At 51.4% G+C, this 12,582-nt stretch overlaps 1 protein-coding gene across 1 annotated transcript in view; it reads left to right on the top strand.

The window, feature by feature from the left end:
* SRRM4 (serine/arginine repetitive matrix 4) overlaps window positions 1-2,240 on the top strand; it is a 212,731-nt gene extending 210,491 nt beyond the window's left edge. The window contains 2 exon segments of the mRNA XM_065417922.1: window positions 1,535-1,678; window positions 1,976-2,240. Of these exon segments, the coding sequence (XP_065273994.1) occupies window positions 1,535-1,678; window positions 1,976-2,240 (409 nt within the window).
* Window positions 2,241-12,582: the final 10,342 nt, after the last annotated feature.

A 12,582-nucleotide genomic window follows, 5' to 3' on the forward strand; every position in this document is an offset into this window, starting at 1 on the left:
GCAGCCTCAATTTACTGCAGCTTGACCCGGGCTGCCTGTCGGCTGCTGCATAGGTGCTGGCACTAAGGCTCCACTCCGGCCCTGCGCCCGGGGGTCCCGGCTGTGACCCCACGCCTGGGGCTCCACACCTGCCCCCAACTGTGGCCGCAGCCTCGGCCCCCTTACCCCTGTCCGTGTTCCCGCCTCCCGGAGCCACGGCCCTGCTCCCGGCCCCAGCTCTAGCGGACAGGGGCAAGGGGGGCACAGCACCCCCACTCTAAAAAGTGTTCAGCACCACTGGGCTGCTCTGCAGCTTGAGATCATGTGCAGAGCCAAGCGCTGTGACTGTGTATGCGCCACATCCAGGGCCTCCCCTGATCCTTGGCAGCCTCCATTCACTACCCCGAGTGGCATCCCAGAGCCAGCACAGCGGCCACCGTCTGTCCCCTGGTCCATTTCCTCCCACCCCAAGCTTCCCTTTCCTAGGGTAAGACCAGTTATTTTCAATGCTGACAAAAGTGCAGCAAATTTGCAGGGTGATGGCAAATAAAGCAGATTAACACCTGCCTGGAAACCAAGGCAGCCCTGTCCTGTTAATGTAGACGACTGCTCTTAACCGATGGGTGTCTTGTACCTGACAGATACCCTGAGATTTTTGTGCTTTGAACACCTAGCAAAACACACTCGGAACCTAGACACAGTCTGGTCTGCTACATGTTTTCAAACCAGGGCTTTGGAGCGGAGCTGAAGGGCGGAGCAGTGGAGCTGCGGGTTTTTGCCTGGAGCTTGCTCCGGAGCCAGAGCACAGCTCCAAAGCCCTGGTTCAAACCTTTGCTAGCAGGTTCTAATATCCACAGCAATCAGGGAGCTCATCAGAACCATTCTGCATGCTTAGAAAGTCATTGTGTTCTCTGGGCCCAATTGAGCAGTGCAGTGCAGAGCAAAGGGGCCCGAATGTAAATGAGAATCAGGGCCTCAATATTTAACTCATCCCTTTGCAAAGTGTTTCAAATGTGGAAAGCAATATGTGAAACCAGGTCAACTCCATTCCCCACCGCCCCTTCCGGCGCAGCAGGTGGGACTTCAGGGCGGGTCAAGAGACTTTTCCAAGACCCTGTAGCAGCACCAGGCTGAGAGCTGCTGTGTTCATTCTGGACGGCTGAGGCTCTGCAGAACAGACGTGCCCCACAGAAATAGCACATGCCTGCTGCCAACGGCCAAGTCTCACATTGCTGCATCCAGACTGGCTAAATCTGGGAACTGCGTGCACATCTAGCCAACTGTGCATGCTGTTAAAAAGCACTCCCGAGCCCGTGCTTAGCGAGTGTCTGCATAACACGCTGGCTAAATGTCTTGTGCCTCCATCTATCAGTCAAGCCATTTGGAGGATGCTGGCAGGGTTAGTTTTTAGCTCAAATGATCAAGGCCTGTGCTTTGGCGCTGACGTTTCCAGGTTCTAGCCCCACTGCTGAGCCCCTGCCTACCTCCCCCAATGAGTCGTTGCATCAGCACAGGGATCTTGGCAGTGATCTTTCCCAAACTGGCCATTCCCCAGGGACCGCGCGAGAGAGCACACGTACGGCTCCAGCGAGAAGGAGTCCCAGCGGGAGCGGAACAGGCGGCGGCGAAGGTCCTACTCGCCCATGAGGAAACGCAGGAGAGATTCTCCCAGCCACCTGGAAGCTCGCCGCATCACGAGGTAAGGGACAGACACTCCCCAGCCCTCCAGGAGACACACTGGGGAGCCACAGGCTCGGTTCTGACGTGCTGCCAAGGTGTGTGGATAGCTTTAGTAGGGGCCTGCTTTGAGTCCGTGACGCCCAGAGACGCTGCCCTCCAAGCACTCGAGGAGGGGAAGCATTGCCCTGAAGTTTCCCTCCCTGCCTCCCACTGAGCCCCAGGGCCAGGAGCTCCCCCCAACACCCTCCCCCCCCCCCCCCCCCCCCGAGGTCCCATTGTGTCACCAGTAACCACTCTTCCCCCTTTGTCCCCACAGTGCCCGGAAACGCCCCATCCCATACTACAGGCCCAGTCCTTCCTCCTCCAGCAGCGTCAGCAGCTGTTCCTCCTGGTACAGCAGCGTTAGCCGCTCTCCCGGTCGCAGCCGCAGCTACTCCAGCTACAGGAGCAGCCGGAGCAGAAGCTGGAGCAGCAGCAGCGACAGCGGCCGGAGCCGGAGCCGGAGTTCGGGCCCAAGGAGCAGCCGCAGCAGGAGCAAGAGTTACGACTCTGTGGACAGCTATGACAGCCTGCGGCGCTAGGGCGTCCCCCTCCCGGCCACGTGCGTCGGGGTTGTCTCGTTCAAGTCCTCTCTCCTCCAGCCTCCCCGGTGATAGCTTATTAGTTCATGTTTCTATTGTGGCATCCACCAGCGCCAGTTGTGCTGGGCACTGCACACGTCGAGGCAGACGCAGAGAACACGTGGGCAGAGAGGGAGGGTCCGTGCTTTGCAGCAGCTGTGTTGATTATAAACCAGCCTCCCCCACCCATTCCTTGCCTATCTCCAGGGAAGCATTTCCCAGCGGCTAATCCAGGGAGTGAGTTTAGCTCTTGGCTTTTCCTTGGCCAGAAGGCAGCAAGCACCGATTCTTTGGTGGGGGGAGAGAGAAATCATTTAAAAGAAACTCTCTTCAAGGCTTTTGGGCCAGGCAGAAAGAATCCAGGTCTGGCCCTGCTTCTATTGAGGTCAATGGCAAAGCTTCCGTTGACTCCAGCATGGAGCCCCACAAGCACTGCAGTGTGGCCTCTCCCCTACAAAGGGAAAAACCAGAGGTTTCTGCAGGATCGATTCACCTTCGCTGGAGGTGGCTTTCCCCCTGTGCCCCTTCCCCAGGGAAGAATATTCAGTCCCCAGGGGTCAGCCAATTCCTGCTGTGAATGTGAAGAAAGAAATTCCACGGGGGCGTGGATTGTTTGGAAGGGGCCATAGGGTGACCAGATATCCCGATTTTATAGGGACAGTCCCGATTTTTGGGTCTTTTTCTTATGTAGGCTCCTATTACCCCCCACCCCCATCCTGATTTTTCACACTTGCTATCTGGTCACCCTAGGCCATTCCCTCGCCCCGCCCCCATTTTTATATCACGAGTTTGCTTCTCTTCCCCCCAGCAATATGACCCACTGGTGAGACGATAAGCGGAAGTGGGAACAATCAAGGGTTGGGGGCTGGGAGGCCAGGCCAACAATCAGGAAATGCAAGGGAGCAAAGTCTTGTCGCTGCGGCTCCTGTGTGCCCTCAGCCCCAGAGCTCTCCAGGGCTGCTGCTGGTGGCTGGTTTTATCACAGGAGCTCTGTGCTGGGCAATGGAATTCCCCTGCAGGGCAGGTGGGAGTGTAAGTTCCAGGTCCTTTTGGGTACCGGGTCACATGGGCATGGGGAATTCCAATGAAACGTATTCGTATGTAGCCCCCAGGAGCTCCAGTCATGGGCCCCATTGCGCCAGGCGCTGTACAAACACAGGAGGAAGGTCCCTGTCCAAAAGAGCTTACAGTTTGTGACCTCAACCCCTCCAGCCTTCCCTGCTCCCCCAAAGGCCAGCTCCCATGTAATACAATGCCTGGCCCAGAGCTGCTGAAAGTGCAGAAGCCTCAACTAGCAAGACTATTTATTTATCAGCAGAAAGGAGAGGGATCCCCCAGCAGCAGAGACCAGCTCCATGGTTAAGGAAAGAAGAAAGCCCGTCCTCTGTACTGACTGGGCAGGTTCCTACCATGCTCCCTGCTGCTGCTACTTAGTGACTAGTGGCTAATCAGATCAGGGCTCCGGTGTGCTAGGTGCTGTACCATCATACAGGAAACGACAGTCCCTGCCCCAAAGATCTTGCAGTCTAAGCCATAACAGGTGGATGAGCCAAGCAAGCAGGCTGGTATGGTGGGGCGGGGTGGGAGGGCGAAAGGGATGGGGTAACACAAATAAGATGTGCACAATGAGTAGCAGCAATTGCAGCTTGCCACCTGCCTAGCCTGGTTGGGAAATGGGCTGACAGGCCCGAAGTATCAGGGAATGACAGACCAGGGAAGGGTTCCAGCTGCTTGGCTAGCCTGAGGAACTCTCCTGGCATCACCTGGGAGAGCAGCCGGGGGCTGATAGCCGGTTTATCTACACACCACCAACCCAGAGCAGAGACTAACAGCCCCCTGCCCCACAGGTGTCTGGTGTTGGCGCGACAGCCCTAGTGCAGGAGACAGGGCCGCCCGGGGGGGGGGGCAAGTGGGGCAATTGGCCTCAGGCCCCACAGGGGCCCCCATGAGAATATAGTATTCTATAGTATTGCAACTTTTTTTTATGGAAGGGGCCCCCAAAATTGCTTTGCCCCAGGCCCCCTGAATCCTCTGGGCAGCCCTGGCAGGAGAGGGGTCGTTTGTGGGATGGGGCAGGAGAGCACTGCTGCTGGTTTAGGGTCCCAGCTGGGCCTTTGTTTTCCCTGGTGCTTTAAACAGCCAGCTGCTAGGGGATAACCACTCTTCACAAAGCAGAGAGTGCAGGGTTAAAAACGGGCGAGCGACTGGGAACAAAATAACTAACCAATCCTCAACTGTCGTCCTGAAGACATCTGAGAATAATGGCTGCCCTGCCCCTAGATTCCTTACTCAGAGCTCGACCCTGCAGACACTTGTTGGAAATTCCTCTGGGAGATGTACAGTGACAGGCACAGCGACCCACGGCTGAGCGTGCTGGCCTCCCGGCCCTCCCTCCCCAGACATTGTAAGCAGGGGCACCGGGCCTCTAGGAATTGTTCCTCCTGCAGAATCACGGGAGCCCTTTGAAGAAAGAATTAGCAGCCGCCGCACTTTTGCCCAAACGCAAGGCAGCGGAACGTTTTCTGTGCCATGCATTAGACGCCGCTCTAAGGAATTTGGTTCCAGTTCCAAGCAGAGGGTTACAACTTGCGTCCGGGGCTTGCATCCAAAGTAACCTTTCCCTGCCCTTTGCAGCAGTGCAGGACGCAATGCAGCTCCATTTTACACACACACACCCCGTAGATCTCTGAAGCAGCTGCTGTATGGAGCACTTTACTTGCTGGTCTAGTCAGACAACTACTCAGGTGGAGAGGTGGCGGGCGTGAGGAGGAAGAAGCAGGATCTAGGAAAGGGGGTGTACCCATCAATTGCCCATTTCCTGACCAGCCCCTGGCGCTTTTTGGGGAGGGCAGGGGTCATCCTTCCAGACTGTGTGCCAGGCCTGCCTTCGTTTTCCCTTTGCAATGATTGCCAGCCCAGCCCGCTGTGCAATTACTGTGATTTGCTGCCTAACAAAGGCCTCTCACAGGTGCAGGCTCAATTGGCATTGGAGAGTTTCTTTTTCTTGCAACAGCTGGGTGCTTAGAGCAGCTAATTTGGGATTAAGACATTCGTTTCCCCCTCCTTCCCTCCCCTCCCCCCCAGCCCGCATAACTATTATCCCATTAATGACACAAGGACGTAGGGCCTCAAGTGTTCCGAGGGGCCGAGCAGAAAGTTGATCTGCCCCCATTGAGGAGGAGACGAAAGACTGAACGTGTAAAGAGACACACATCTACTGGTTGAAGAGCCACCTGCCCCCCTGAATCACGGAGACTTAAAGTGAACAGGCAAAGGCGTGACCTGAACGGGAGGTGTTTGTGTGCAGTAAATAGGGAGAGAGATGTGGCTCACAGCTATTAGCAGCTGTTATTTCCAGTGGTCCAGGAAGAGGTGTGCAACCATTCACAGAACGGAGGCCATCGAAGGATTCCTATATTGCACTACTGCCGTGTCGCAAAGGTGGTTTTCTTGGCAATGCTCCTCCACGGGCCAGACCCCAGCTTAGGAGAGGTTCAATTCTGTGTGCTCCATGGGGTGACATGTCATTGCTCATAGTAGTTCAGGAAAAGGGTCTAGGCGATTCCCACTTTCCAACCCCTCTAGAAAATAGAAAACTGGGATTCTGGCCAGTGCGGCACCTACAGATTTCCCAAAGTCATGGCTGGGGGTTAAATGCCACCCACCCCCTCTGTCTGTCTGAGTGTTTATGTGGTGACGTTATAATGTGCAGCCGTTGGGGGGGGGGGGGGGAATTGTATATGTCCTTTTCTAGATGTTACTCAGTCCCTCTGCCTTCAGTGTTTTGCAGCAAAATCTAACTTGGAAGGAATGAAGACCTTTCCCCCCCATGCCCGGCACGCTCTCCCAGTGTGATACTCAAACACGTCACACCTTTGTTTACCCAGTAGGATGCAGTCGCAGTTATTGGAGGCCTAGACCATGTGACCGAGGTCTAACTCCACCACTGTTGCAAGAATAAACCCTGCACGCGTTGAATACCCAACCATGTCTGGTGCAATTAAACACCGGGCCAGGCAGTTCAAAGGAGGCTGTGTAAATAGTAAAACATGGTGTTGACTTGACTTCCTTACTGATGGGGCTCTACGAACAAAGCTCCACGTACTGTCCTCAGGCCATGTGGATGGGAGTAGCACACCTGGACCAAGGGTAAAGAGATGGCTCCCAAGAGCACGCTGAGCCTGCAGTGTCCTTCACGTGGGCCTGATAATTCACTCATCAAGGACTGCCTCTCATCATACTATCCCATGGCAGCTAAAACTCCTTAGGTTTCCCGATCAGACTTGTATTGGAGTAAACCTGTTAAATTATTTATTATTATTATTATTATTATTATTATTATTGTGATTATTATTCTATTTTTAATTCTATGTCAGACTGGATGCAATTGGTCACCGTTAACAGTATTTATTTATTATATTTTTGGAATGATAAGTTATTTTTGGATTTGTTTGTTTCAATGTCTCCATGTCCCCTTGCAAGTGCAAAGGACGGCCTCAGAACTCTATGATCGCTTTGCATTCAGGCCCAGTATTGACGCATCTGACTGTAGCTCGTGTTAAAGTTGGTGGTAAGGCAAAGCGGAATAAGTCCACTTTATTGTGATAGAAGGATGGGGGTGAAAGGTTAACGGGCATCAGAAGGACACTCTGTGTAGTCTTTTCCCATTGAAAACTAGGGTTCATCACAAAATCTTTATCCACCCTTCTGTGTGCTGGAGTCCAATGGACATGAATGGTGCTGGATTCTATTTATGCATCACAAGCCTGTGATCTCACAGAGGATATGGCAAGAATCCTGCTGGTTCCTCTCTGGTTAAATGGGAGAGGGGAGGGAAATTTGCAGTCCTGCAAAGGGAAATCACAGAACAGCCCTTTGCTAGGAGTATAGGTGCCAGTTGGCTGAAAGGCATATTTCACTCCTCTCCTTGAGTCAGACCACAAAATATAACCTGGCTTCTCTGAAGAAGAAACTCTGGTTCCCTCTGTGGTTGCCATCTGTAGGACTTTTGTATGTTGTTTGTTACCAAGTGATGACGTAGCTGTGGTAGATAAAAGAAACAACAGTACGGAAGAACCAGCAGTCCTGAAGATGTTTCCAAAACCCGATGTCGAAGTGACAAAGCCCAGCCAAGTTATGGGGTAGGTTGGTTTTTCTCACCCATTGGTGGAGCTATTTTAATTTAACTTGATGAAATTTCCAGTACAGTCCAAAAGGCAGCCCTGCTTATTGGTTGACATTTGGGATTTCTGCAGATTTGCAAAAATCCCTCCAGCTTTTCTGTCGTTTGTGCCTTTTGCCAGCAGCTTTTTTTTTTTTTTTTTTTGGAATGTTGTGTTGCTTGTTTGTTGCTTTTGAAGACTTTTTGCACCCTGACATCTCTGATTTCTGCCAATGCTCTGCAGAAAAGCATCCTTCGGTTAGTGGAAACGCAACTCAGTTGTACATGGATCATGGCTAATTTGAGGCTAGCCAGCTACTCCCGAGGGTGAGGGATTCTTGAGGACATTTGTAACTCTTCAGATAGTTCTAAAGGTTTCCTGAAATAGTCAAACCTCCCTCGCTCTCTCTCGTTCCCACAGGCCAATGAAGTTTGAAATGCTCCTACATTCCAGAATCCGGGGACCCCACAAGGTTCTCGTTTGTAAAATGCACAGGGTTCTAAATCATGTTGCTCTGGCTTCTGTTATCCCTAACTGCTCGTTGTGCTCTTTTAATTGCTAATATCCCCCCACCCCACCCCAAAAAAACCAAACAAACTGGAATCCTCATGGTCTTTCTGTCCTGACTCTCCAGATCCTATTGATCCCTCACTGCAGAACTCAGCTCTTCAGCTTCTGCGCTGAAGAGCAAGGAGTTGGGGCTGTGTTAAGGCCCCGATGCACTTGCTGCTCTCAGTGGTTTACCCACGTCAGGTCTTTTGCTTTACGCTGGTTGTGATGGTTTAAATTTATTTTATTTGCAAGTTATACCAAACTATTGTCTGCAAGCAGCCGAACAATGTTATTTTGCTATGCATTGTACATATAGTGAAGAGGCTAAGAGGACTTCGCCTGTTATTTAATATTTATTTCTTCTATTTATTGAGCATTATTTAAAGATGATATTTGGGTCCTGCCATTGGGGGCCTCACAGACTGGAGCCTGTAAATTTGGGGTGTTGCCATCTCCGGGGGAGGCGGGGGAGGGGCATTGTAAAAGAGGTAACTGATGAAACTATCGAATGAAGTGGACTCTTGTCAAAATGGAGGCTTGAGGCAGACAAATTGGGATCAGATTGACCTAGAATGCCAGTAATTCATAGGGAAGCCTCATTTAGATGGAAACGAAAAGCAGAGGGGAAAATTAATGAACCAATTTCTGTTCAAGTCCCAGCTCCTTGAAAAGGTATTTTAGATATCTGGAAGTAACCGTTTAGCCTGTAATTTGAGGTGCTAATAGGAAGATTAGACTTGCTCTTCTCCATCCATGTTTTAATAGAGCTTCCTAGATTGTTGAATAGCCCCTGCATCTATCGGGGCACTTAGACAGCCAACTTCACATGAGCATCTGAGCATCTCCCAACCATTCATGGATTTTATCCTCAGGCAGGAAGTAGTATCACTATTTTAGAGGTGGGGACCTGAGCACAGGGTAGGTTAAGTGACTTCATAGAATCATAGACTATCAGGGTTGGAAGGGACCTCAGGAGGTCATCTAGTCCAACCCCCTGCTCAAAGCAGGACAATCCCCAGACAGATTTTTGCCCCAGATCCCTAAATGGCCCCCTCAAGGATTGAACTCACGACCCTGGGTTTAGCAGGCCAATGCTCAAACCACTGAGCTATCCCTGCCCCCCTTCTAGGTCACACAGGGAGTTAATGGAACCCAGCTGTCCTGATCCCAGTCCAATGCACTATTTATTAGACTGCCCTTCCTCTTATTGTTCCCTGCATTGACTCTTTCCCCACATGCTCCATATTGGAGCCGCTAACTTTCCATACTGGGGAGCGGGGTCGGAAGCCTTTGCGGCCTTGACTGCACCGGGTTTTTTAGCCAGTGGTGCAGCTGCACTCTTGCAAACCTCTAGTGTAGTCCATGTTGCACCAGTGTAAACCACAACCTGCCTCAGTGCAGCTTATCCTGGTTTGAAACCGTGTGACATGCTAAACAGTGCAGCCCAGCTCCTTGGTGGATGTAAACCAGTGTAGCTCCATCGAAGTCAATAGCAGCCTGCCCATTAACTTCAGGGGGAACTATTTGGCACTTTATGGCCAAGATTTTCAAAAATAGCTCTTTAAAGTTAGACTCCTTTGGGCCAGATTTTAAAGATATTTAGGTTTCTAACTCCTATGGAAGTGAGGTACCTACATACCTTTAAAAATCTGGCCCGTAGTGCATATTTAGGTATAAAAATAAGAGTCTTGATTTTCATAGGTGTTGAACCAACCATAGTTCCCATTGACTTCACTCAGTGATGTCAGGTGCTTGGCCTTCCTGAAAATCAGGACACTTATTTAGGACACTAAAAATATGGATTTAGGTGCCTAATTCGAGGCATTCAGGTTGGAATATTTTGACCCTAGTCCTCACTGTCCAGTAGGTTTTATGGCTTCCTTACTAGGAAATCAATAGGTCATATGACTTTTGTTGTGGCACAAAAATGTTCATGTGACAAAGAGAGAAGGTCATTGCTAAAAGTCCTGGAGCGTCACATATTACAATAAACCATTCAGCTTAGAAAGAAGAACGATGCATGGCTCCCTAACTAAGGGACAGGGGCCTTTCCTCAGGTGGCCCTAGTAAGACCTCCCACTCTCAGATTTCTGGCACACCAAATCCAGCATGAGCCAACAGAAGGTCCACTGATGATGACCTGGAAGGTCTCTGGTGAGCAGTACCCCAGATCCAACTGGCTTGGTGTTCTCAGGGCCCCAATGGCAGGTTCAGTGTCAAATACCATTAACTGAAAACGTTTAGAACAAAGCAAAGAAGGGAGAAGAGCCGTTCTGGAGTAGTGTGTCTCCATCACTCTTCTCTGTTGGTCGACCACTACCAAATTATACAGAAGCATCTGATCATTTTATGTCACTGTAGAGCTAGCTTTGATTTCCACTGAAAAGCATACTGTGTTCTTTAGTCTTCCTGAGGTATTTAATTTGTTAGCCTGGTTCAAAGAAACAACAAGCGTTCAAATAAAGGTTCTGACAGTATTAGTTCTTGTTACGAACTCGTCTTCTGTGTTCCTTTCGCGTACACTGAAGGGGGATTTTAGTGGAGTAAGAGATCTGGGGCCTGATCCAACTTCTGTGGTAGCGAATGGGAATGTTTCCAATGACTTCACTCGGCCTTGGCCTAGGCCCCTAGAGCACTGGCAGAAGCAAGAGCAAAGCATGAGCAAGCGTTTTTGCAAGTTTCCCCTTCACAGCTCTACTCAGGCCCCTCACTGCTCCTCCTGTTCCCCTCCTGGGCCCCAACACAGCTCTGCCAATGCTACTCCTGACCACCAATGCAGCCAGTAGTCCCATCGTGGCACTGTGGAGCTCTTCTGGCTACTCCACAGATCTGACCTGCAACTCTCCTGCACTCAGCTTTGCCCATAGGCGTTATTGGTCCTGACAAGCCCATTGAGCCTAACGCCCCTCCCTCACGCAGCTCTGCCAAAGAGACTGAATTCCATTCTTGCCAAAACACCTGCTTTCCCTGGAATGACACCATTGGATTCTCATCCCTGTCCCAAATCCATCAGCACACGGTGGCTGTGGCTGGAAGAGAGATGCCAATGCCCTGTACGGTACCGGAGCCCGGAATGCCCCCTAGACCTGCCTGGTTTGGCGGGGTTACGAGAGAAATGCTCATCACCCAGCACAATGGATTACACAGGCCACTTCCATTAGCAATAACGGGGGGGTTACCTGCTTAATGGCTGTGCAGTACAAGGCGCTTCTCCCCTTATCCTATTGCAGAAAAAATATTTGTGGTTTGGAGACCCAGGAGGAGCCATTCCCTGTAGCTTAAAAAAAAAAGCAGCCTGTTGGTCAGAGCTATTTACAAGGCACCTATCGCCTTGGTACAGTCCTGGAGCCTTAGAATCCCGCATGTCTAATAGGAAAGGAACATCTGCCAGTCAGTGGGATCCATTCTCCAAGCCAGGAAGCTCCCGCAGAACAGGGCAGTCTTGTGCCAATGTCCTGTGTTACGTTGCAATGTCACGAGGAACAGTGGTGCCATGTTGCAGCCTAGACCATGCAAACTCACCAGCCGGATGCGGCTCACAGTGTTGTGACCTCAATACTTTCTCCAGCAAGATCAATGCAATTAGGTCGTCAGCCTAGCCATGAGTGTGACTCCCAGTGCGTCAGGTTAATGCTACTCCAATATAAATCTTGTAGGCTGCTGCTGAATACAGACACTCCCTTCTCTCCCACAGCTGAAGGGATGAAAGAACTGCCTCTGCAGTGGCCTCCTCTCCTGGCAGCCCACGAACAGGAAACAAACTGGGATGTCCTGCGCTGGACTGCGTGGGAGGCGTGTGGGCTAGTGGCTTGAGCTGCAGACAGGGTGGTGGGTTCTACCCCCTGTGCTGCATGGGGCCTTAGCCAAACACTTCAAACATGGGTACCTCAAATTCAGGCCCTAAGTAAGTGACCTGACTCTTGGGGCAGCTGAGAGAGCTCAGCACCCCGCAAGGCTGGACCCTCCGCAGTATTTCTCATGCCCAATAAGCTAAGGCAGGATCTAAGAATTCTCCTTCCCAAATGTGACTTGCAAGGGCTGTTTTCCCCCTGCTGCTTGTGGACATTGTGCTTTCTGCCTGAAGGCTTTTACTGGCCTGGGAAGTGCTTTTTATTGCTCGGTGCCTGCCTGGCGGTGGTGCCCAGCCATCTGCACAGGGCTCTGTGGCATCGCCCTGCCACCTGCAGCCAGCCAGCCCCGCATTATTCACCAGAGCTGTGCCCAGCCGGCAGTGGCTTCGCCCGCCACTGATTTAATGCCTCATCAAATATCATCTTGGCAAAAGCTGGGTGCAGCAAAACTGAATGCAGGTGGCAGAAACGCACGGCGCAGAGCCCCGCCCCACCCTTCCCCTTTGCTTGGAATAGTCAGCGGCACAGAAGGAGCAGGCAGCAATTAGTAACACAAGCCAGGCAGAGCTGGTAACAGAGGCTGGAACTAAATGGCTCTTCAGCCTCTCCCAGACTGAGGTTAATAAACATCAGGTGCCTTGGGATTAATGTTATTGCCCTGAATAGACGTCAGCACGACTGAGCAATGTTTAATGACTTGAGGTTTCCCCTTGCCCTGCCCATAGTTGCAGAGCAGTG

This window comes from Emys orbicularis, chromosome 16 (assembly GCF_028017835.1).
Source record: "Emys orbicularis isolate rEmyOrb1 chromosome 16, rEmyOrb1.hap1, whole genome shotgun sequence".
Classification (NCBI taxonomy): domain Eukaryota; kingdom Metazoa; phylum Chordata; order Testudines; family Emydidae; genus Emys; species Emys orbicularis.